At 50.5% G+C, this 23,793-nt stretch overlaps 1 protein-coding gene across 1 annotated transcript; it reads left to right on the top strand.

Moving 5' to 3' along the window:
- Positions 1-344: 344 nt before the first annotated feature.
- On the top strand, positions 345-23,657 carry SLC9A6 (solute carrier family 9 member A6; the record flags this gene model as incomplete). The annotated part of the gene is made up of 17 exons (XM_080352725.1): positions 345-352; positions 848-1,230; positions 7,462-7,661; positions 8,031-8,108; positions 8,766-8,842; positions 9,763-9,875; positions 12,187-12,292; positions 16,211-16,352; positions 16,547-16,652; positions 16,872-16,960; positions 17,176-17,289; positions 18,910-19,021; positions 19,585-19,738; positions 20,269-20,299; positions 21,531-21,610; positions 22,254-22,359; positions 23,371-23,657. 17 exons carry the CDS (start codon positions 345-347, stop codon positions 23,644-23,646), a joined length of 2,175 nt encoding a protein of 724 aa, XP_080208851.1. The 3' UTR covers positions 23,647-23,657.
- Positions 23,658-23,793: the final 136 nt, after the last annotated feature.

Genomic DNA, 23,793 nt, shown 5'->3' with positions numbered 1-23,793 from the left:
GCCTGGGGCAAAACAAGGAAAATCCTGACTGTTTTGCGGGGCCAAACCTCCCTCCCCTGGCCTCCCTGCATCCTGGGGCTTCCATGCCCCCAAGGCACAAAGATAAGGGGCACAGAAGCAATTCTTGGGGGTGTTTTCTGTAAAACCAGCTGATCGCTGTGGCATTTATTGCAGCCGTCACCCCACCAGTTGCACAAAACCGCCCTATTTATTGGCAACCAGGGTGGGAGGGTTCTTCTGATCCTACTTCAGGGCTGAGTGCGGCTCCTGGCCCCTGGCACGCTCCTTGGCACGGTGTGAGGGCACCGTGTCCCTCCAGGTTTGCCCCAGCTCTGGGGCGCGGCATGCGCTGGTGCTGTCCCCACGCGCAGGGCCATGTCCCCCAGCAGCCTGGGCGGGCTGCGGCACAGCCCCCCGAGCACCCCACGCACAACACCCCGCAGCCCCAGCCGCTCCTGTGCAAAACTTCTTCCTTGCAACAAGTCCGCTTGGGAAATTCCTGTTCCTCTTGCAAACCTCCTTGCGTTCTGGAAACCTTTTCCCTTAGAACCCACTTTTGCAATGTGCTTTTTCCCTTGCAACCCCTTCCCCAGCACTCCTGCAAGCCTGCCCTCGCAGCCCTCTGTCCCTTACACCCCCGCCACCTGATTCCCCCCCTCCCACTTTGCAATCTCGCACCTCCCTTCACGACCAGCCGACCTTTCCTCTTGCAAACCTCCCTCTGCTCGCTTGCAACACGTTTGCGAGATCCCGCCTCACCTCCACCCCAACCCCCCCGCTTCGGCTCTTCGCCTTCAGTGATGTAAAGCTGAAATAACCCCCTTTTTCCCCGCGGCACGGCTCCCAGCCCGGCGGCGCCGCTCTCCCGCGCCGGCCCCGTCCCTATCCGGGCTCCCGGCAGCGCTGTCCCCGCCCCGCAGCGCCTGCGCCCAGCGCCGCTTCCTGGTGGTGGCGCCGGGGCCGGTACCGGGGCGATGGCGGGGCCGGCGCTGGCGGCGGTGGCCGGGCTGTGGGCGCGGGGGGCGGCGGGCGGGGAGGTGCTGGCGGCGCGTCCCGGGGCGCTGGAGGAGGAGATCGTGTCGGAGAAGGCGGCGGAGGAAAGCCACCGGCAGGACAGCCTCAACCTGCTCGTCTTCATCCTGCTGCTCACCCTCACCATCCTCACCATCTGGCTCTTCAAGCACCGCCGCGCCCGCTTCCTCCACGAAACCGGCCTGGCCATGATCTACGGTGAGGGGCGCGGGGACCCCCACGCACCCCCTTACCCCATCACCCACCCGCCCCCCTCCGTGGGAGACCCGTGTGGGGAGGGATGAGCCTTGCCCTGAGCACTGGGAGCCCCGTCCAAACCAGTCCCGGGGCTGTGCTGGGCCACCAGCAGCCCCGCCGCTCCCTTCTTCCGTGCCCGGTGGCCCTGTGGTCAGGGGCTGCAGCAGGGCTCGTTTTGTGGGGTGTCCCCATGGGTGTGGGGACTGGGGGGACACGCTGTACCCCCTCGCAGAGGCTCCTCTCTCGCTGGCACAGCCGGGCTGCACACCCCGTCCTGCCTTGCCCCGTGCCGAGTGTTATCTGCGTGTCGCTGGAGGGAAGGTTGGTTGTTCTCCAAACCCGAGGTATCAAGGGCTCTTGAGGACAGCGTCGCTCCAAAGTCTCCAGCAGCGAGGAGCTGGTTGGGTTTTCCTAGGCTGGTTTTCAGCCAGCATGGGTGAGGCTGGTGGGGTCAAGGGCTACCGTGTGCCAAGCGAGCTCAAAACCATGCCACCGAGCACTGGCAAGTCCTGCTCCCATGCTCCAGGGCTGAGACTGGGGACACTGGTCTGTGTAGACAGGCCTTGTGCTGGTCAGGACCCTTATGTCCCGCACACTGAGGCCAGGGGTTTTGTCTCCACCCCGTGTTTAGAGCACCTGAATTTCCAGAGGCTGGGAAGAGTGGAGAGGCCATATGGGGAGATGCTCCCACCCTTTGCCATGCTCAGGGACCCGAAGGACCAACAGCCTTATGTCGTGCTGCTCGGGGACAAGCTCCTGCTTTTGGGGTTCCTCCTCCTGCTGTGACAGGACCTCTTGGTGAGATGCCCTGCGTGTGTTCCCACGAGAAGTGGAGTGAGACTGTTGAGTCAGGGGAACAGGTCCATAGCTGGTTGGATTTTAATGGTGGCCTGTGATTTAGTGAGGTGACATGGCACATGAAGTGGCCTGAACTATACTGTGGAGGTGCCATACGTGGCTCTGCCTGGGTTATCTTGCATGACTTGGAGTTCAACCAAAGTAGGTCTGGGAGTTCTGCTGGGGGAGTGATTAACGCAGCCGTGGACAAATCTAGACAAGATTTGTTGAGTTTAGGATTAAAAGGTGTCTTCTGCTGTGCGTAGTGTCTCTTCTCTGTGCTGTCCTTGCTTGTGCTGATTGTGGGTGATGTGTGACCAAGCAATGTGGCCGAGTCCCCCATCCAGCAGAAAGCTTTGCTCGGAAGGCTCTAACTCGAGCCATTCACTCCCGTTGGCTTTTGTGATCCTAAGCTTCAGTTAACTGGAAGTGTCCTTCCAAATGAAGGGGTGGAGACACCCGCGTCAGCCCAGAGGCACAAAATACTGCTCTGCCTTTTCGGATTCCTGCAAGCCACGGGGAGGTGCAGGTGTTGCTGGGTCGCTGGCCTGGCAGGGTGCTCACCTCCCCAGGACGGGAGCTGTGCGGTGGGAGCACATGCCTCCAGCATGGGGGGTTGTCCTTCCCCTCCTGCCCTGGAGCTCACCAGCACATGGACTTTCTATTCCTTTTGTGCCTTCCAACTCGATCTCAACCTTGTTCTTCTTCTCCTGGAGTTTTCTTTGTCTTGATGCTCCGTTCTCCCTCACCCACCTGAGTGCTCCCCTTGTTCTCAGAGGATGACCCGGGTCGTTTTGGCCTCCTGCCAATCTGTAAAATGCATCTTTTGTGTCTGCTCTTTTGCTCTTAGGGAGTTGTTGGCCAAATCCGTAACATCACCCGTCTGGTCATGCAGAAAATCAGAGTTTTTCCTGCTGTCAAGGTGTTTGGCCTTTGCTCCTCAGGTTTGTGGGAGCTGCTGTAGGAAAAGGGATGTGTAGTTTCCCAAGGAGTGGTGAGGTGCTGTTGTTTTACAGCGACAAAAGCTGCAGGGAGCAAAGCAGGTACCGCTTCTGCTTGGCTCTTGCCAGCCCCTGCGATGCTTTCAGCCCTGAGGAAGTCTGCTGAAAATGTGGAAGGGCTGTGGCAGGCAGGCTACAAAACAGACCCTGAAATCTGGGCAAGACAAGCAATTCGTAAAAGCTTGTCTTTTTCTAGTTAAAAAACCCCAACAACTAAGTCAGATAAATCTTTTGCATACATGTCTTCTTCCTGAAATACATCAGAGTTTCCTTGGTGTCTGTGTTTTTATTGTAAGTTATAAGCTCTTGCTCCAGGTGGATTTAGATCTTACGAATCACCCTGTCAGCTCAGAGTTGATGTTCGAGAGCCAGATGCAGGCTGGAGTCATTTCATGGTGTTCAGTAGCCCCTAAACTTCATTTCAATGTTTAAAATGAGGTCCCCACACCCAAGGTATTCAACATATAGGACGATTAATTAAACAATCTTGTTTCGGTTCTTCTCAAGGTCTGATGGTGGATGTGGCAGGAGCTTCTCTAAAAGTTTAGTTTCCTTGTACTTGTTCCCACTTGGCCCCTGGATTGCCTATGTCTGAATTGCTTGTTGTCAGGATGTCTTCACTTGCCTGCTACATTTTTCTTTCCTTTTGGTGTCCAGATTAATACTCGCCTGGGGATCCTGTGTGCTTCCATTGTTGTTAAGTGCTCGAATGGTAATATATTAGTCTTCATTTAAAACCTTACCTCGGAAATGTTCAACAGCACCTAAAAAAAAAAAAAGCCCATGGGCTTTTGTTCTTTTTAATGAAGTTGGGAGAAATGCAATGAGAATAATCTCTTGCACTTTGCATAAAATAACTCAGTTAATTTACAGGCTTTGCCTTTAGCTTCTCTCCTCCTTGCAGCTTTTGGCTGGCAGCTCCCTTGGTGTCGGGTTCCTTCTGCTCTGCTCCCTCCCAGGGCCCAGTTTTGTAAAACTTTGGGCTGCCAAAGCATGTCGATACTGGCAGAGCTGCTCACGGGTTACTGCTGGGATGGCCCTTCGAGTGCCAAGAGAGTCTGAACCATTTCCTATGAGAGTTTCAGAACCAGGAGGACTTACATGGTCCTCTGGACTTGGTCCAGGTAGCCTGGGCCCAGGACTGGGTGTTGGTGTCTGGGTGTCTGAAAAAACTTGCCGTCTGAGTCAGGTTTGTTCCAGATGCCTCCAGCGAGCATCACGAGGTGAGAGGGGTTGATTTAGGGATGCAGGGTTGGGCGGGCGGGGCACTGGGGGTATCATCTCAGTGTTGGCAGAGGAATTGGCTTTAAGCAGAGCAGCAGCACAGTTTGCCTGTCAGTGACTCCAATGGTGTCTCAGCGTCAGGGACATTGCTGGCAGCTCTGTGTGCAGGTGTTTGTTTGCACAGGGACATCTTTTCCAACCCTGGTCCAGAGAGCTCTGTGAGCCTCCCAGGCAGTGTGCTACAGGGCAGGATAAAAGGGCTGATTTTTGAAGCCCCAAGCACAGTGGCCTTGGCAGATATTGTAGGTTTATACGTCCCTTTTCCCTTATCTCATTCCTGACCAGAGTGGGAATTTGGCTGCAGCCGGAGTGTGGGGCCAGGAACAGCTGCCTGGGTAAGTGAGACGGCGAGGACCAGCCGGGGGGTTATCAGATGTAGCGCTGCTTTGGGACCGGGATTAAGAGCTGAGAGGTGGGTGAGTCAGGATCCCTTCTGAATTAGCAGCAGTGATGTCTGTCTGTCTGTCCCTCCTCCCTCCTGCAAGGCCACCCACCTCAAAGCGCTGAGCCTGGGCATCTAAAGGGCTCGCTGGATGGGTTTCCAGCTGAGGAAAGCCAGGCAGCTCCTGCTGCTGGAGGTTTCTGACCCCCACATGAAGCTCTAAAATAAACTTGTGTTTTGGGTTTTTTTTTTAATAGTTTTTAAAAGCCAGCTCAGGTCGCTCTGGGGGCTGCAGCGCGCAGCGTGCCTGGTGCTGTGGGCTCCGCAGGAGTGGAGGAGCAGTTGTGAGGGTGGATGAGCTCTCCAGGCTGGCTCACCTCCCTTCCCTTCCATCTGAATTCTCACTGTAACTGTTTAAAGCTGCTTAACAGAATCATTTTGGTTGGAAGAGACCTTTAAGATCACTGAGTCCAACCATAACCTAACTCTGGCACTAAACCATGACCCTGAGAGTCTCATCTGTGTGTTTTTCAAACCCCTCCAGGGATGGTGACTCCACCACTGCCCTGGGCAGACGTAAATGACTCTCTGAAGCTCGCTGTATCCCAGGGAAGAGTTTGGTTGTCTCCTATGGTACCTCAGGGGTCATCCTCTTTGGGGTGAAAGGGGACCTGGGTGTTTTGTCCCAGTGCTGTGGTGCCACGCACCCCCCGCCACGTACTTGTGATGTCGCATCTCAGTGTTCTTGACATCCTTGTCTTCATTTCCATACTTGTATTTCCAGAGCACTGGAAGATCACAGGAGGCTAGCAGAAGAGTGAGCCAAAGGATTCCTCTTTGGTGTCCTCAGTTGTTAGTGATGCTGGTGTGAAAGCAGCTCAGGTGCTCTGCACAGTGTGGCATTCCCTGAAGCACCTTACTGGAGCTGAATGTGCCTGGTTGTGCACTGAGAGAACTTTTCTGTTACTGTCGGGGCAATTCTGCATCAGTGGTGCAGTGCAGGATAGAGCCCCAAGAAGATGGTGAGCCCAGTTGTCTGTGCAGGGCTTAAAACCATCAGTAGCTTTGTGAGAGCAGAAAGTGCAGAAGGTGCCACATTTGACCAGGGGCTGGGTTTTGGGTGCTGCTCCAGGGTCTGTCAGCCTGGTCCCTGAGATGGGACGTCAGCGGCACTGGTGTGGTGAGTTAGCAGCAGTGAGTCTCTGCAGCGGGTTCTTCTGCCTCTGCTCATGGCCTGGCTGTGTGCTTGGGTGGCCCTGCTCCACGTGACATCCCCTGGCATGGAGGTGGGGGCTTTTCTTCAGAATGAGCAAATCTCATCCTGGAAAACAGCTGGCAAAGGAAGAGAAGGCAAAAAGCGGGCAGCAGATCGGGAGCTTGCTGGGTGTGCTGGGACCCCGCGGTCTCCTGCCCAGGTTCTGCTGCCGTGAGATGGCAGTGGGCGAAGAGTTTGGTGTTCCCTTCGGTCAGGGTTGCGCCCTGCCTGTAGGAAAGCTCAGAGCAAGATCTTAATTAAGGCAACAGCAAAGAAGTGGTAGTGTCCCGGGAGACAAACGGAGAAGCCTTCCAAGTGTTGCAGTCTCTGTTTTAGTTCCCACGTGTCTGAAAGCTTTTCATGAATGTGTGGTTCAGAGATGGGTTTAAGATTCCAGATTTCTGTGGCGGTGCAGCGCTGCCTTAATCAAGCAGTTTCCAAACCCTTTTGTGCTGAAGGCTACGTGGAAAGCTGTTTTGTGGGACACCCCTCCTCCCCAGCCCACAGATGTCGAAAAGCTCTGCCCGGAGAGCGCTTGGCACAGCGTGCGGGTGAGCAGGAGCCGGAGCAGCCTGCGCCCTGTGAATGCCGTCAATCTGGGTGCGAGACCTCAGAGCGCAGCTCGTCAGCTGTGTTGCAAACGAAAAGTGGCGTATAAACTGCTGACTTGCACATTAACCCCACGATACTCCCGTGCAGGAGCGGAGCCGGACGCAGCGTTGGCTCCCAGGGCTGCCCTGGGGCTGCTGCTCCTGATGCAGAGCTGGAGCTTGCAGGGGTGAGGGGCAGACCCGGGGGGTCAGCCTGCGCTGGGAAACTTCCACGGTTGTTTATAAAGTGAGGATCACTGCTGTGCGCTGCCAAGGTTCCCAGGTGTGGGAAAAGGCTGTGTGGTGCTGCAGCATCTTAGGAAGGATGCTTGCTGTCCTCAGAGTGTGGGTGATGGTTGCTTGGTCCCTTTTTTAATCCCCTACATTAAACCCTTTGTTTTCATATTTCTGTAGTGGCAAAATGTGATGCTGTCAGGTTTCCAGGGGTAACTTACATAGTTCAGGCACGTGAGCAGCGCCTTGCCCAGGTCCCCAGCTGTGTGCCACCAATGCCAGTGTGCTCACGCTCAGAAAACCAGTGTGCCCTCGATGCTGGCCATTTGCTGCACTAAGGTGAGGGTCTGACTGATGGCTGAGTAATTTAAAACCTTCAGGACAAGTCCATGCCTGGTGTCAGAAAGTCAGCATGAGCACAGAGCGTTCCCACGGCTCATGAGAGGATGAGGATGTTTTAATATCACATGGGCAGTTATTTGGATGGTGGTTGTGCTCAGCAGCTGAGCAGAGGGTCAGGATGCTGGAGTGCCTGATGCCACATCCGTGCTCAAAGAGATTGTCCCGGGAGTTTGCTGTGGCTCATCTCACTGACGTGTCTGTCCCCAGGGGTCCTGGTTGGCGTGGTCCTGCGCTACGGCATCCACGTCCCCAGCGATGTCAACAACGTGACGATGAGCTGCCAGGTGCAGACCAGCCCTGCCACGCTGCTGGTGAACGTCAGCGGGAAGTACTACGAGTACACCCTGAAGGGGGAAATCAGCGCCCAGGAGCTCAATAACGTCCAGGATAATGAGATGCTGAGAAAGGTAAGGGGGTTGGCGACTAGAGAGGCAAGTGATGCTCCCCACTCCTTCCATGGGGACGAGTCCTGTATCTGCTGCATTCTGTGATTTTAATTCTTAACTTTGGTCAGACCATAATCAGTTATAATTTATGAGTTGAACACAACGTAATGAAACTCTGGTTTCAGCTGAACTTAATTTGAGCTGTGTAGACTCTGGGCTGTGTCTCCAAAAGATCCCAGGCGCATCCCATTGTTCACCCGACAGCATTTCATCTGGCCAGGGTACAGGGTTTTCTCCTTATATTTTATATAACATTCTTCTTGGTGTTTTGCTTTGCAAGGTCTTAACAAACCATTTTACCATTGTGTTGTTTTTTTTTTTTCTTAACAGGTGACTTTTGATCCTGAAGTATTTTTCAACATTTTGCTTCCTCCAATTATATTTTATGCAGGCTACAGCTTGAAAAGGGTACGTGCCTTTACAGCACCTACGTTTTCAGTTCCTCTGCCTGCAGAGCATTTTTAATACTTGAGAGTGCTTTAATGCTGGCTCAGCAGGCCAGGGCGGCGGAGCTGGATACGCTTTTCCCCAGCACATGTGGGATTGTAGGAAACAGGGCCGAGAGCATCCCAGTCAGTCTGGTCCATCCCCCTGCCTCAGGAAGGGTCAGAGACTTCAACCATTTCCAGCGTGGGTTTGCACAGGGGTTTTTGAGATCAGCTGGGCCATTCCAGGCATCCTTACTTTCCAAACACATGGGAGGGTGGGAGGTTTTTAGAAAGCTGCAGCTCTCTGAAATGCTGATTTGGAAGGAGAGGGAAATGATCCTGCTTAGCTTGTGGGAGAAGGAAGGAGGAATGCTGCTGGGTTAGGACATCAGTTCCCAGGACCTTGTTAAATACACGGGTACAAGAAAAAGATATGTTCGTGTTTATTAATGCTGCATGAACATCAGTATACACCAATGTGGTGGGCGCTGTTCAGCCGTGCGTGTCCAGCTCGTGGTGTCTGAGCTAAGTTCCAATTCATGACGGACACTGTGTGGGTGCCTGTGCGGGCTTGAAATAAATTGTTAGAAAAATATAATTCAGCATGTTTTTGTTTTTTTTTATCTCCTCCTCCTAGAGGCACTTCTTCAGAAACTTGGGATCCATCCTAGCATACGCCTTTCTCGGCACTGCAATTTCCTGCCTGGTGATCGGGTGAGTAGCTGGAGCCCGTCTGGTTCTTCTGCGGGGATTTAAGCCGTGCTGGGAGCGCCCTGAGCCCGGAGCTGCAGCTGCTAATCCCAGCCCTAAAAGATCACACGGGCTCTCTGCACCTCTGCTTGGCAGCAGCAAATGATACCATTTACTGTCCAAACTTTTGCTGGGTGGACGGGGCGATTGCTGTCTAATTGCATAGTGCTTTCTCAGCATCCCATATAGAATATTTATGTACACGCCAGGGAAAATTTCACACTTCTCTGAAGATTGTCTTGCAAAAACAGACAGTAGCTTGAAGTTATTAAAAGCACAGCTTGGACAAGCATGAGACACAGGAGGGGCAGGATCGTAAATGCATGTCCTGTCCTTACTTGCTGGAAGCAGGTGCCCAGTGAGCACAGATTATGTTTCAAATTATTTATCCTTCTGTGCAGAGGGAGCGAGATGATTCCTGCTCTGAATAGCAGCATGCAGGCTGGTGTAGGGTGTTTTCCACTGGGGAGTCCAGTGGATTCAAGCAAATTCAGTATCCGCATTATATGTTCCTCACTGAAAGTTTCAGCTGTTTCAAAGTCAGGCCACGATCATCCCACTGAAATGTGTTAAATGGGAAACACTGCAGAGTGACCACAAGAGCCCATGAGCCTGGCTGCTGCTTTTCTTTAGCTGTGTTGTGCTCGTGGAGGAGTTTTGGTCCTGGTTCCTCACCAGCACCGTGTTTGTGGTCTGCTGTGGTGGGTGCTTTGGTGTGCGTGGTCCTGGGCTTCACCAGGCACAGCTCACACGGTGCAGTTCTTTGGTGTTCCTGCGTTTGGGTAACTTCAGGGGTTAATCTGGCAAATTCAGGGGAATCGAGCCCAATTGAGTGTCACTTTAATGCACTGCAGACATGAGTAATTGCCTCTTCTAATCACCAGCTCTGTTGTGTATGGCTGTGTGGCGCTGATGAAAGTCACTGGGCAGCTCGGGGGAGACTTCTACTTCACTGACTGCCTCCTGTTTGGTGCCATCGTATCAGCTACTGATCCAGGTATGTTAGATGGTTACTTTTTTTCCCTCATTTTACCTACATTTTGATCTGTTTTGGGTTGTGGTGAAGGGGTGAAGAAGTTTCCTCCTGAATTTTGGAGTTTTATTTATTTGTGACATTCTTAGAGGTGAAGTTTGTCTCCATCCCTTTTTATTTCCTTCTGGTTGCATGTAATATACCTTCCAAACCTCTGCTTTCCTGAACCCTTGTTTGCAATGAGGTTCTAGACAGTTTCTCTCTCGACTTGGCTAGGCTTGGGGACAGGTCCACTGTGTCTCTGCCATCCTGTGCCAACCGGTGATGCAGAACAAGACGTGTAATGTGGGGTTCAGCTGATAGTTTTAGTTGGTTTAGTCATTTTCTTCAGCTTCCATTTGGGTGGGATTTCGAAAGGTACTAATCTAACTTAAAGTTTATCTTACTGAGCAGTACTGAGGACAGTAGTGACATCTTGGCCTACTGATGCACTTTATAAATCAAAACTATGACAAACGTGCCTTATCCAATGGAATTTTACTTAGTTCACGACTGCTTCTACATGGTAGCTGTTTATTTGCATGTTCCTACTTCACCTAAAAACACAGGACCACAAAAAGACCTCTCTTTCCTCCTGCCTTTTGCTGAACAGGGCTTGAGTTTCTTCTTTTGCAGCCTGGCTACTACGTTTGAGACCCGTGTGGTGGGGCTGGGGGACGGCAGCATCGCCCACCTCCCGATGTTACGGGAGCTTTGGCGGATCTTTTTAAATGCAGATATTGGTCAGTTTTGCTTGGAAGGGAGAGACTGCACACCTGGATAAGCCAAGTCCTCTGCCCTTTTGAAACAAGTGCCAGGTGCTGTTGTTTCCAGATGAACTGGGACTTTTACCTGCTCATCTTAACAACAAGTGATTTCTGTTTTTAAAGGCAAAATGAGGAGCATTGTATGTATATGCATATATGCAAGAATAACGCTGCAGAACATAACCTGCAGCATAACATGGCAATATCCACATCTGTCTGCCAGGTGGAGATGCAAGATGTGTGTTTCCCATGTGTTTTTACTAACTTATTTTTTTGTGTTTCCCTAAGATTTGCTAGGTAGTGGTGTGGTTATTACTGCTGACGTTCTTATTAAAAAACACCCCAAATCCTTATTTTGCAGCTTCTCTGAGTGTATCTTAGGTGCGTGTGTGTTCAGGCCGCAGGTTCCTTTAGTGGGGAATTGTTCCCATGTGGCTGTGAGGTTGAGCATCCTCCCTGTAATTTGCTAGGGTGTCGACATTGAGATGGGGAACATATTTGCAAAGCGGGGAGCACCTCAGAGATGTGATGATGGTGTGGTAGATCTGGTGGCAGGTGGGCAGAGGATGTAAATGGAAGTGATGCTTAAAAACACTGCGGATGAGCCGTTGGCATCGCATCCCTTCTTCAGGCTTTGAAATAGGAACAAGAAGATTTCACAGGTGAAAATGGAGCGTTTCCCTGTGCGTAAATGGATTAAACCCCTGTCAGTGTGTACAGATGGGTCCCTGAATGCTGTTTTACAGGGCTTGCAGAGTTGATTGGAATGAGCTCAGCCCTCCGCAGCAGCTTGAGCTGTGCATGATGCACCATGTGTTACGTCTTGCTTGCTTTAGTTGTTGTGATGTTTTTGCAAGGCTGATAGGCAAAACCTGCTGCATTTTTATTATTAATATCTTCTTGGACCCTCTGGATCGTGGAAGGGCTTGAGAGTACTCTGATCTCTGCCCTGTGGCTGTAAATCACAAGGAACCCCCATCTGGGGTTTGAGCCAGTGCCTGGCTTTCTCCAGTTAGGTCTGAAACGTTAGCACATCTGTGCTGGCATTTCCAGTGTGTCAACCTGTGTTGAATACGAGTATTTCTCTTGGAGTATCAGGGATGGGAGGAAAAGACAGCCATTGTCTTGGATGAGGCTGCATCCTCCTGAACTTCTGCAGGTGGAGGAAGGCTCTCCCTGATGCTCCAAGCTAACAGCATCCCAAAAGCTTGTGTCAGCGTGGTACTTGCGATCCAGCCCACGAGCTCAGACCCTCAGGAAGCTCAGAGCAAAGTTTGCTCATCACTCAATAGAGTTAAAGCCCAGGATAGGTTTTCAGAAAAGGAGGAGGAGGCAAATGATAAAGTAAATTCAAATCTCAAAGGGCAGAAGGAAGAGTTTCAAAGGGATCACGGGAGGCGGCTGGCACCATCACAGCAGAGTGGCACTGACGTGCAGGAAGGCAGCTTTCTAAAAAGGGGCATTTTGTCTTTGATTACAGCAAAATAACAGCACCTTTTTGGATGTCTCTCTATTTTTCTATTTGTCAGTGACTGTTCTTGCCATATTCCATGAACTCCAGGTTGATGTTGAGCTGTATGCCCTTCTCTTTGGCGAAAGCGTCCTCAATGATGCCGTTGCCATAGTGCTGTCTTCGTAAGTGTGTTCTGTTTTTATTTTTAACTGTTATGTATGTTACATGTCAGGTGTTGGGGGGCACCACCTGGCCTTGCTTCTGTAAAATAGGAGCATTGATGTTTGCAAGCGCAGATTTACATATTAAGTGTCACGAAAAGCTGTAGTGACCTTCTGATGCATCTCCTCATTGCAAACCGCAGCCTGGGACTGTGGGTTGTCCCTGCAGCTTTCTCCTGCATGATGGATAGTTTTGTTTTGCTTTTATGGCCGGCTGACCCAGCCAGAAGGAGGTTTTTTTATGTCCCTCTGAGATGGGAAAAGCACCATGTCTGCTTTTGAGCCACAGGGTTCCACTGCAATCCCTTGCTGATGGCTTTGCTCTTACCTGCCTTCCCATCCACAAACAGCTGCTTTTGTTTAGGTGGGAATAGTTGGTAAAGCAGCTGTTTCCTTTCTCTCCACACTTTCTGTGCATCAAGATGGTATTTCTTACAGCTAGAGTTAATACCCTGGGTTGAACACATGGGAAACTTGCTGGCTTTCTAAAAAATGTTTTATATTCTTAAATATTTTATGTCCTCTGCATCTAGGACATATTTTATCTGCGTTTTCACTGTGTTGTCATCACGGGAATTTGTTTGGCAATATATAATATCTGCAATGGTGACAGGTTAACATATAGCTAAGACTAATGCAGAAAATATTTCTGGAATACTTGTCACTCCGGCGCACTGGTTGTGTGGGTTTTACTAAGGTGGAGGCAGCAAGTAACATATTGTGAGCTATCTGCCTGCATGAGTTGTATTTACCAAACTGAATGTTTCTGTTGAGGTTTCTGGAACTGTTTGTGTTGCTCGCTCTGGCTTTTATGCTGTATTTGTCACTGCTGGCATGAGAACAAATGCTGCACATCCAGGTCGGGTTTAAGAAGTGATCCAGAGTGAGGAAGGGATGGGATGGGATGGAACGGGATCTTCCAGCCTGTGCTGGAAGGTTCTGTGTGGGAGTGGGTGGGTCCAGCATCAGAGTAATGAGATTTGTGTTGAATCTCCTCACACATGGGTGACTGTACCGTTCACAGTGATTTGCCTCATGTGCTGTTTCAGTATCAGCTTTGTAGCTCTGATTTCCTGCCTTCCTCTTTTCTCAGGCTGAGTTCTGCCCACCCTCTGCCCTGAAATAGGATAGTTTGCACCAAAACAGCAGCCCTGAGCTGCAGGCAGCAGTTATTTTGCCACAAGGCTTTTGTGCATGCCAGCCCAGCAGCATGCTGACTTCTCAAGGGCTTCTCAGCAGTTAACCCGAACCAGTTTTACAGCTTGTTGTGGTCTTTGTCCTCACGGTCACTGTCAGCAGCATCAGGCAGCCCCGGGCGGCACGGCGGGTATTGCTCAGTGCAGGTGTCTCAAGGGCAACCTCAAGTCACCTGGACACAAGACATCTTGGGTGCAAGGAGGAGGTGAAGGCCTCTTGCTCCAGGGACGAGAGCTCCTCCGAGAGCAGCCCAGAGATCTTACTTATGGTTCCCCTTTTTAAATTTAGTTTGGTGTTTGCCTTTGTTAGAGCAGAGGTGTAAGTGGGGGAACTGCGTGGGGAGGGTTCTGCTCCTGCAGTCAGAAGACCTATTCCCCGGTGTAGGAGATGCAGATGTGTTGGAAGATGGAGAATCAGGGGGTTTCTGGGCAGATGGGCTGTGTTGATGGAGGTGGGTCCCACCTCATCCCGGAGGTGTGGAGGGGCTCCAGCGCAGCCAGCTGAGTGTGCAGGTTTTACAGTTGCCCTGAGAAGAACCATCAGCTCCTTGCACGTGGTGGGGTGAGCGCTGTGGGCACCGTCCCTGCGCCGGGGAGGATGAGGAGCTAGGACTCCTCCGTGGTTCCTACCAGGAGCTGGGTGCCCCTGAGGCTCCTCTCCTCCCTGCTTTCAGTCACAGAATCATAGAATGATTTTGGTTGGAAGAGACCCTCAAGATCATCAAGTCCAACCGTTAACCTAATACTGGCACTAAACCATGTCCCTAAGAACCTCATCTATGTATCTTTTAAACCCCTCCAGGGATGGTGACTCCACCACTGCCCTGGGCAGCCTGTTCCAGTGCCTGACAACCCTTTCTGGAAAGAAATTTTTCCCAATATCCAACCTGAGCCTTCCCTGGTGCAACTTGAGGCCATTTCCTCTCATCCTATCACTTGTTACTTGGGAGAAGAGACCAACACCCTCCATGCTCCAACCTGCTTTCAGGCAGTTGCAGAGAGTGAGAAGGTCTCCCCTCAGCCCCCTTGAGGCTCCCCAAATCCCAGACCAATGTCCATCCCCCTGCTTGGGGAGCAGATCCATGCCATTCTGTGCCTGTCTTGTGCTGGCCTGGCTGGGCTCAGGGCAGGGAACTGGTTGCAGGATGAAGGGGAATTGAACCCAGAACTGAAACCGGCGGTGGACAGTGAGGTGCCAGGGCTGCGGTTTGGGAACATTTACCCAAATGGAGCCTGTTCCTGCTTCTTCTGAAGGGAGAGGTTTCACGGGGGCTAAACGCCCTGGGGAGCCCCATGCGCAGAGAGAGGGAAATAAACCACACAAATGGCAGCTGGTAATGATGTCTGATTAGTGATGCAAAAATCAAAACCACAAGGAAAACTGTAAGAGGTTAAAATGTTAAACCAACATCCAGTCACGTATAGAGGGGAAACAAAACCAGTATGGGTTTAAAAAAACCCAAGCCTCCAAACCCCAGAATAAGAACACATTGGTGAATGGGAAGTAGAGGATGGGACTGACGAAAGAAATTAAACCGCAGGGAGAAATTTGCAGCTTGCAGTGTAAAAGGCGATGCCGAAAGATGAAATGTATTAAAAGCAGGGAAGTTTAGCAAGGGAAGTGACCCGTGATGTGTCGAAAAGGGGAGGACTGTCACTCGTGTTGCAGAAGAATGTTGGTGTGTAGTTAGGGGAGGAAGCTGTGGGATGTGTGCACAAGGCAGAAACTTCCCATTCCAGCATAACTCAGGAGGTTAAACAGCAACTATTTGAAGTTCACTTCCAAGAGTTTTAACAGAGGGATTGCTAACTAGGACATTAATGTTTCTGGTAAGTTTACATGGAGTAAAGCTAATAAGTAGTTTAGATTAAAATGGTGTTTAGGAGGTGGATAGGAAATCCCTGTATCTCAGGCTTTCTGAGTAAATCAGTGGAATGGCTGTTGCAAGGCTTGGGAGTGAGGAGTGAGCAGATTCAGCGATGGGATCAGTGTGGCAAAACGATTTACCACCTCATCCCAAAGATCTGCTAGAGTTTGATGGACAAAGATAATCAAAGATAACAGCGTTGCTGTTGTTAACTGGGACCATGCCATTTGCCTTGCTACCCTGCGATATGTCACTTCAGAACTCACAGCAGTGCACATTCAACGTAGTGCGCATTAAATGTGGTAAAAAGGCATAACGTACAGTTCTCCAGGTGATATTTCACGTCAGCTGCCTCTGTGGAGTCCATGGGGAAATGTAGGCTTCCCACTGGAATGCTCTGTGGTCCAAGAGTGCCCAACTTTATAGAGAGCTGATGCCAAACCCCCAAAATACCATTGCAAAAGGTGAACTGTCACCTAGCACATGCGTTTGCAGGAGATCATGCGGGAGAGGGCTTTTGGTCTGACGCTCTAGTGTCCAGAAGGAGCAGATGCAAAGCTGTGCCGAGGAGCAGGACTGAGCTGCAGAAAGCTGGTGAGGGGCGCAGGGGACCCCACACTCCCTGGGACAGGACAGGCACGCTGCTGCTGTGACCGCGGGGGGGTTGCAGTGTGGCACTTGGGTTTTGTCTTCCTGGTTTCTCTGTTTGCAGCAGTCGTAGCGCTTTGCAAGGCTCACGTAGCACTGTGGAGGTGCCTCTCCCTCCACACTAAGCATTGTTTTTTTCACGTCCGTGCTTTTCCTCCCTTTTTCAGTTCAATTGTTGCGTACCAACCAGCGGGTGACAATAGCCACACGTTTGATGTCACAGCGATGTTCAAGTCTATTGGGATCTTCCTGGGGATATTCAGTGGATCTTTTGCAATGGGAGCAGCTACTGGAGTTGTGACAGCTTTAATATCCTTTTTGTTGATTTTTTCCAAGTGCTTGCATAACAGCTTCTTTTTTTGTCTGCACCCAGACGTAGTGTTTCATGATTTTTTTTAGCCTAAATTAAAGAAAGTCAATGTGATATCCTTTTTAAGGGCAAGCTATTTAGTGTTGCTCTTAGCCTACAGTTTCTCTCCAAATTGTCCTTAACCATCTGCAACGTCACCAAGTTCACCAAACTTCGGGAGTTCCCGTTGCTGGAGACCGGCTTGTTCTTCCTGATGTCCTGGAGCACGTTCCTGCTGGCTGAGGCGTGTGGCTTTACAGGCAAGCTCCAGCACAGCCCTGTGTCCGGGATGGAGCCCTGCGGGGGTGATGAGCCGGTGGAGTTTTCCTCCTCCCAGTATGGATTGCAGCCGGGGCTCTCCCTCTGCTTTCTGAATTTTAATTATTTTGGGGTTATTGCATTAAGTCTCCTACAGTGTTGGGGTGCAGCTCAGCTCCCTTTTCATGCCCAGGAGTCTAACGTGATGCTCTGCTCCCCAGGTGTGGTGGCCGTGCTCTTCTGCGGGATCACGCAGGCCCATTATACCTATAACAACTTATCTACAGAGTCCCAACACAGAACTAAGCAGGTGAGAGCTCCTCAGCCTCCTTCAGCCTGTCTGAATTTCAAATTCAATATTTTTTCCTTCCCTCTAGCCAGAATTAGGTGTATCTGTCTTTCTACAGATGGATTTTACTAGGATTGCTTCTGCAGAAGTATTTATTGTGTGATGGATGGGCTAACGTTTTTCTTCTTAAATCTCTGTTATATCTAACTCGCTTTTAATTTGTTTTTCTCTTTCAGTTATTTGAGCTTCTGAATTTCTTGGCAGAAAACTTCATCTTCTCCTACATGGGACTTGCACTGTTCACCTTCCAGAACCACGTCTTTAACCCGACCTTTGTGGTGGGGGCTTTCGTATCCTTTGGAGCCCATTTTATAAAATAAGAAAAGAAAGGGAGAGGTGCCTCATTCCTACGTTATGTTTTTCATTCAAATGTGTGGGGCTTTTTCCAGTCAGTCTAGCTTTATTTTTAAATGGAGATTTCTCCCATGTAGTGATGCCTTTGCTGGTTATTTTAGGAAGATGGAGATTCTTTTCTCAGCTTTTCTGTTTGGTTGTTGCTGGGGTTTTTATGTGTTGTTCTTCCTGCCTTGTCTCCTTTTGTGGGCATTTGAAGTGGCTGCTGCAGGGACTTGGTGTTCGATGCGAACATGGTGTTGGAGCACCCGGCTTCATCACACGCCAGCGTGGCCCCAGGAGTGGCTTTGCAAATGGGAACTACCTGGTACAGCTGTTTATTTCCTCTTTTCTCTGCTATTCCATTCGACTGACCCTGAAAAAAAGCTTTTTTTGGTCAAATAGCACAGTTAAAGCTACAGTAGATGCCTCTGAGTGATGTAATGAGAAAGGATTTCCCCTTCTGCGGGCTGGTGCTAAGGGAAACAAGCTATCCGCCCTGGTGTGTCTAGAAAAGCAAAGATTTTGAAGGTATTTTTTTCATGTCACAGGGAAACCAGTTCATATGTGCAGAATTTTTTGCACCCTGTGCACTGAAGCAGGTTTATATGGTTAAATAAAACACTGTGGTCTTTGCCGTTACTGGCACATGGGTTTGCAGCAGGGTCTGCTGAATTCCTCCCATGAGCTTTTGCAGGGCTGCAATGGGGTAAAGGGAGCAAAGAGCGAGGAAATGCCGTTTGGGTAATTTAGATTGAAATTTTGGGATGTGCCTCTTTGGGAGGAACTTGGTGACTTGCTGATGAAATAGCTCATTCATGAGAGAGATCATGAAATACATCTCTTATGCAAATTTGTGATGTTCAGGAAAGAACATAAAAGCTGGGAGCATTTTCCATATTATTCAAGGCTGTGCTGAATACTGGCTCCAAGATTATTTTTGCCATCTGGGTGCTGATACTAAAAGACACAGCTTCAAAGATAAAAGCAATATGAAGGGGCTAGTGACTCTTGTATCTCGCAGGCTATGAAAACAGAAGGAGTATTAAGGTTTTATTTTCCTTCTCAACCTCCACCACTTTCATTTTGCTGAATAATCTTTGGCAACGAGACTTGGCTCAGAGCTTCAAATTCAGTGGCGTGCTGGGGAATGTCAGAGTGGTTGTAGTAGCTGTGATAACTTGAGCTTTGCAGAGGACAAGTAATTCTTGGGGTGGAAAATGAGCCTGGCAGGGGAGAGCATACAGTGGGAAATAGTGGGTTTTCTCTCCTCTCACTTGTCTAACCTGCCCTCTCAGAATTTCTTGTTTATTTGTGCTTGTCTCTGTGCAATATTCCTGAATCACAGTATGTGCTTTGCTTCAGTGGGACATTAGTGTGCTGTTCCCATGCTGCTGTAGCACTCAGAGCTGGGTGGTTGTTGTTGTTACTATCATCATCATCTTTGCATCCATAGGACTGGTGTTTCTGAGGCTCCCCAACATTTCCGTCAGGCAGTAGAAATTGACTGTGCGTGCAGAGGTGGGATGTGAGGGGAGACACAGGAAGAGCAATTTCCTTAACATGTGCAAATACAGCTTGCTATCTTTCTAGGAAGAGCTGCCAATATTTACCCACTGTCATTTTTACTGAATTTGGGAAGAAGAAATAAGATCGGAACAAATTTACAGCATATGATGATGTTTGCTGGTACGTTATCGCATCCTTGCTTCCAACCATGTGGTCTGTCTGCACTTCCTCATCCCTGAGCACCTGGAAATATTCCTTATTCAACTCTAAACTTCTTACGGGCCATGTCTGGAGAAGAGGCTGGGTGGGAAAGGGGTCTGGGATGTAGCAGTGAGCTCCTCCTGCCCTGCGCTTGGGTGCGTGCCATGGGGCAGGAGGAGGGTTTGCCTTTCTGGGCTGGGAAAGAGTGTTGATAATTTCAGCTTTCACAGCATATTCTCATGCTTACATAATCACTGTTAAAGCCCTGAAGTCTCTGCCGGTGGTGAATGTCAAATAAATCCTGTTCAAGACCAGGCTGTATGGGGCTCTGAGCAACCTGATCTGGGTGAAGATGTCCTTGCTCATGGCAGGGGTGGGACTGGATGAGCTTTGAAGGTCCCTTTCAGCCCAAAATATTCTATGATTCTGTGCCCCATCTGAGGGACAGGACCGCATGTGGGGCAGTGTGATGTCCATCTTGGGTGGGGGAAGCCACCCGTGCTGGGGGGTAACGCAGCATCTCCGCCGTCCCTTTCCCGCAGGGCTGCGAGGAGCCATGGCGTTTGCCTTGGCCATCCGTGACACGGCCACCTACGCCCGGCAAATGATGTTCAGCACGACACTCCTCATCGTCTTCTTTACAGTGTGGGTTTTCGGCGGGGGCACCACGGCCATGCTCTCCTGCCTGAATATCCGGTGAGTGTGGCACATGTGGGCACAGCACGTCCTCTCCCTTGTTCTGCTCTTACAGCAAGGTGCTTGGTATTAAGAGACAAGAGGAGATCACGTACTTCTCCTCCAGATCACAGCGCCCTTGGTGAAGGGTTTAGAGGGGAAGCTGTATGAGGAGCGGCTAAAGTCACTCGGTTTGTTCAGCCTGGAGAAGAGGAGACTGAGGGGAGACATTGTGTCTACACCTTCCTCACAAGGGGAACAGAAGGGGCAGGAGCTCATCTGCTCTGTCTGGTGACCAGTGATAGAACCCGAGGGAATGGCAGGAAGATGTGCCAGGGGAAGTTTAGGTTGGATATTAGGAAAAGGTTCTTCACCCAGAGGGTGCTGGACACTGGAACAGGCTCCACAGGGAGGTGTCACGACCCCAAGCCTGACAGTGTTCAGGAAGTGATTGCACCACGTCCTCAGACACACGGTGTGAATTTTGGGGTTGTCCTATGCAGGGCATTGCATTGCTTGTGCTAACCCTGTGCTTGTGTTCTCCTTTGCAGAGTTGGTGTGGATGCGGATCAGGAGAATGTGGTGAGTTCAGCAGCCTCTGCAGAGGAATTTGCATTTGTCTGTGCTGGGGTTACGTCGAGACCCTGTGAATGCCCCTCTGTGCTCTGCTCCCTTCCAGCTGTAGGAGGGTTTTTAGCTCCTCTGGTGAATGAGTTTGCAGTCAGTGGGAGTCGTGGCTTTTCTGTGCCCTCTGTGGCTGTCATGAGGCTTGCTTTTATTCGGTTTGAAAGAAGGGCATAAAAGTAATGCTGAACTGTTTAGTCAGTCCACATTACTGCTGTGATAGAGTCCATCTCTCCCTTGCTGGATCTGAAATAGATATCAATATGTGCATGACATGGAGGCTTTCTGCATCTTCGCACCATCCAGAGAAGTACAAAAATGCCATTTACTGGCCTATATTGTGTAGCATCTTCCTTCCCACTTTTTCCCGTTGGTACCTTCAGCCTTTCTTTTGCCCCCATTTTCCTTTGGGTTGTTACGTGGCAGCCCAGGAACCACCAGCTGTGCTGAGATAAACGCTGGAGCCCTGCGGCGCTGGGGTTTTCCTGCCTGGGAGCCCCGAGCTGTGTCACTTGTGTGTCTGCCTGGGTTGTGCTGTTGCTGCAGCTTGGATTGATTTCAGGATGGGTTCTGCACCTTGGAGGTTCATTTTATTCAGAACTATTTACTGGCATGTTCACCCTCTGGGGAGAAAGTGTCAAATGCTAAAGGCAGCCCAGAGCCATACATCTGAAAGGCAGATTTCTGTGAAATATATAATTGTATTCATAGCTCCCTCCAAACAGTTTTATGTTTTTTCTCTGACAAGAAGGAAGCGAGACGTCCCCTAACACGTGATTATTTGCACACAAAAATCTCAGGCGAGACTTGATGGAGGTTGGACCTGTCAGCCACTATTAAATGTGGTGTCTAGATGCAGCCACTGGCTCTGAGGCACTTTAAACCTTGGGGCCGGAAACTGGAAGGCTGTAGCAGAAAAATCGTCACTCTGTGCTTTGGTACCACCTCCCTAAGGCTGTTGTATGCTGCTAAATGCAGAGCGTGGTGCTGGCAGCACCTTCAGCCTGTCGTGGTGTGAATATCCTTACACTCAGTGCAACCCAAAGGTTTCTTCTGAAGAGGCCGTGGGAAGGTTTCTTTCTTCCTACGACCCCGTGGGGATAACCAGGTGCCCCAGTGGGCACTCATGGCCCTGATGAAGGTCTCGGCATGTTGTTCTGCTGCTGTTTAACGTTTTGCTCTCCCGCAGGGCGTCCCAGAGAGCGAGAGGAGGAGTACGAAGGCAGAAAGCGCCTGGCTATTCCGCATGTGGTACAACTTCGATCACAAGTATCCTTGGCTGGTGGTCCGATCGTGCTGGGCCAAACCCCGCCTGCCCGAGCAGCTCTGCTGCCTCAGACCATGCCTTGCTCCCTGCTTAGCAGAGGAGCCAGTGTTTGCTTTCCCAACACACTGCTGATTTTTGATTTTCACCTCCTCGTGGCTGTGGCTGCGAGAAATGGCCATTTCCACCCGCTGTTAACTGGGCATACAGCGGCAGCTGAGTTCAAAGCTGGGCTCTCCAAGGCTGGAAGCCCGGAGGGTCCTCAGTCCCGGTGGCAGGTGGGCAGAAAGGACAGAGCATCTTCTCATTTGTAGCCCACTCGCAAGACCTGTGCCCCTCGTGCCTTGCAAATGCTTTTCTGTGAATTAGTGGTGGAACAGTTTGCTGGGAGAGGCACAGGGTGACGGGACAGGTGATGCTGCTGAGTCTTTTCTTAGCTGGACCAAGTCCTGCTCCGCTCATGTCCCGCTGTATTTGGGTGAATTGAAATTGCTCATCCCTATAATATTTTGTGCTTCTAGATACTTGAATTTCTGTCCTTCCCTTCATTTCCTCAAGACACCGAGTCACTCACCGCTGCCTCTGCATCCCGCCCCTCGACTTACTGACGGGGCCCTGTTCCTCTTTCTTCCTTAACCCTCTCCGTAGCTATCTGAAACCTCTGCTGACGCACAGCGGTCCTCCTCTGACCACCACGCTCCCGGGGTGCTGTGGGCCCATTGCCCGCTGCCTGACGAGCCCGCAGGCATACGAAGTGAGTCCATTGGTGTCTTTCCTGTCACAGTGTTGCTGGAGTTTGACCTGTTTACATTTCTGTGTAGCTTTTGGATGCTGCTCTGCAGCGTTGAACTGTGAGCCTGTGGGGAGATCAGATAGTGGGGCTGATGGGGGAGCTAATTCCCATGACCGTTTTGGTTTTCCAGCTGACTGTTTGGTCATGAAGGGATTCGTGCTGCATTTGTGGTAGTTCCTCAGTGACTGGCTCAATTAAGCTGTCATGTTTTTCATTCCCCAGGCCCTGCTGGAAGGACACCATTTCCCTGTCCCATGCTTCTTTCCAGCCTTGCAGCTGAACCATTTCTGCAGCCCCTTCAGCTGCATCCCTCACAGCCAAAAAGGATGTCAGCATCAGTTGGACTTGATGATCTTGAGGGTCTCTTCCAACCAAAATGATTCTGTGGTTCTATAGGAAATGGCCTCGAGTTGTGCCAGGGAGGTTTAGATTGAATGTTAGGAAAAAATTCTTCATGGAAAGGGATGTCAGGCATTGGAACAGGCTGCCCAGGGCAGTGACTGAGTCACCATCCCTGGAGCTGTTTAAAAGATGCATAGATGTGGTTTCTAGGGACATGGTTTAGTGCAGAGTTAGGTTATGTTTGGACTTGATGATCTTGAGGGTCTCTTCCAACCAGAATGATTCTCAGCATTAAGTTCCCTGCACAAAACAAAGATGGCTCTGGTGGGTCAGCGATGTGATTCCTGTGGTTGTGGGTATTTTGGTCCTGTTAAAGCTACTCAAAATTGCATTACCCACATATCTGGTTGTGGCATCAGAAAGAAGAGCTGAAAGAGCCTTTTCAGGCAGAGGAGTTAGTGCATTGTGTGAGTCTCCTGGGCTCGGAGGTGCGTGTGACACATGTGGTTATGGTCATGGTGCAGGAGAGTCTGCGATACTGTGCTGCGATCTGTTCACTGCCTCTGTGTGATTGCAGACATAGCTATTCAGACGGAGTTAAACAACATTTTCCTCCTGCTTGTTGCCCAGAATCAAGAGCAGCTGAAGGACGATGACTCTGACCTCATTTTGAACGACGGGGACATCAGTCTAACCTACGGGGATTCCACTGTCAACACCGACTCGGTGGCATCCAGCGGCACGTCGCGGCGGTTCGTGGGAAACAGCTCTGAAGATGCGCTCGATCGGGAGCTGGCTTTTGGGGACCATGAACTCGTAATCCGGGGAACGCGCCTGGTCCTTCCCATGGACGATTCGGAGCCACCGTCAAATGTCCTCGATAACGCAAGACATGGCCCAGCATAAGGTTGCTCAGTTTAATTGACAGTAATATTTGCATATATGATCAAGAAATATGTACTACCTAAAGTCTAATGCATGTCTCAAAAATGTCTAAGCTGTATAAATATTATTTATATGGTGTCAGAAGAATATAAATATTCTTTGCCAAGC

Source organism: Nesoenas mayeri (genome assembly GCF_963082525.1).
Source record: "Nesoenas mayeri genome assembly, chromosome: 13".
In the NCBI taxonomy this organism is placed as follows: domain Eukaryota; kingdom Metazoa; phylum Chordata; class Aves; order Columbiformes; family Columbidae; genus Nesoenas; species Nesoenas mayeri.
The sequence above is the reverse complement of the archived record's forward strand: the minus strand, read 5'-3'. Positions and strand labels throughout refer to the sequence as shown.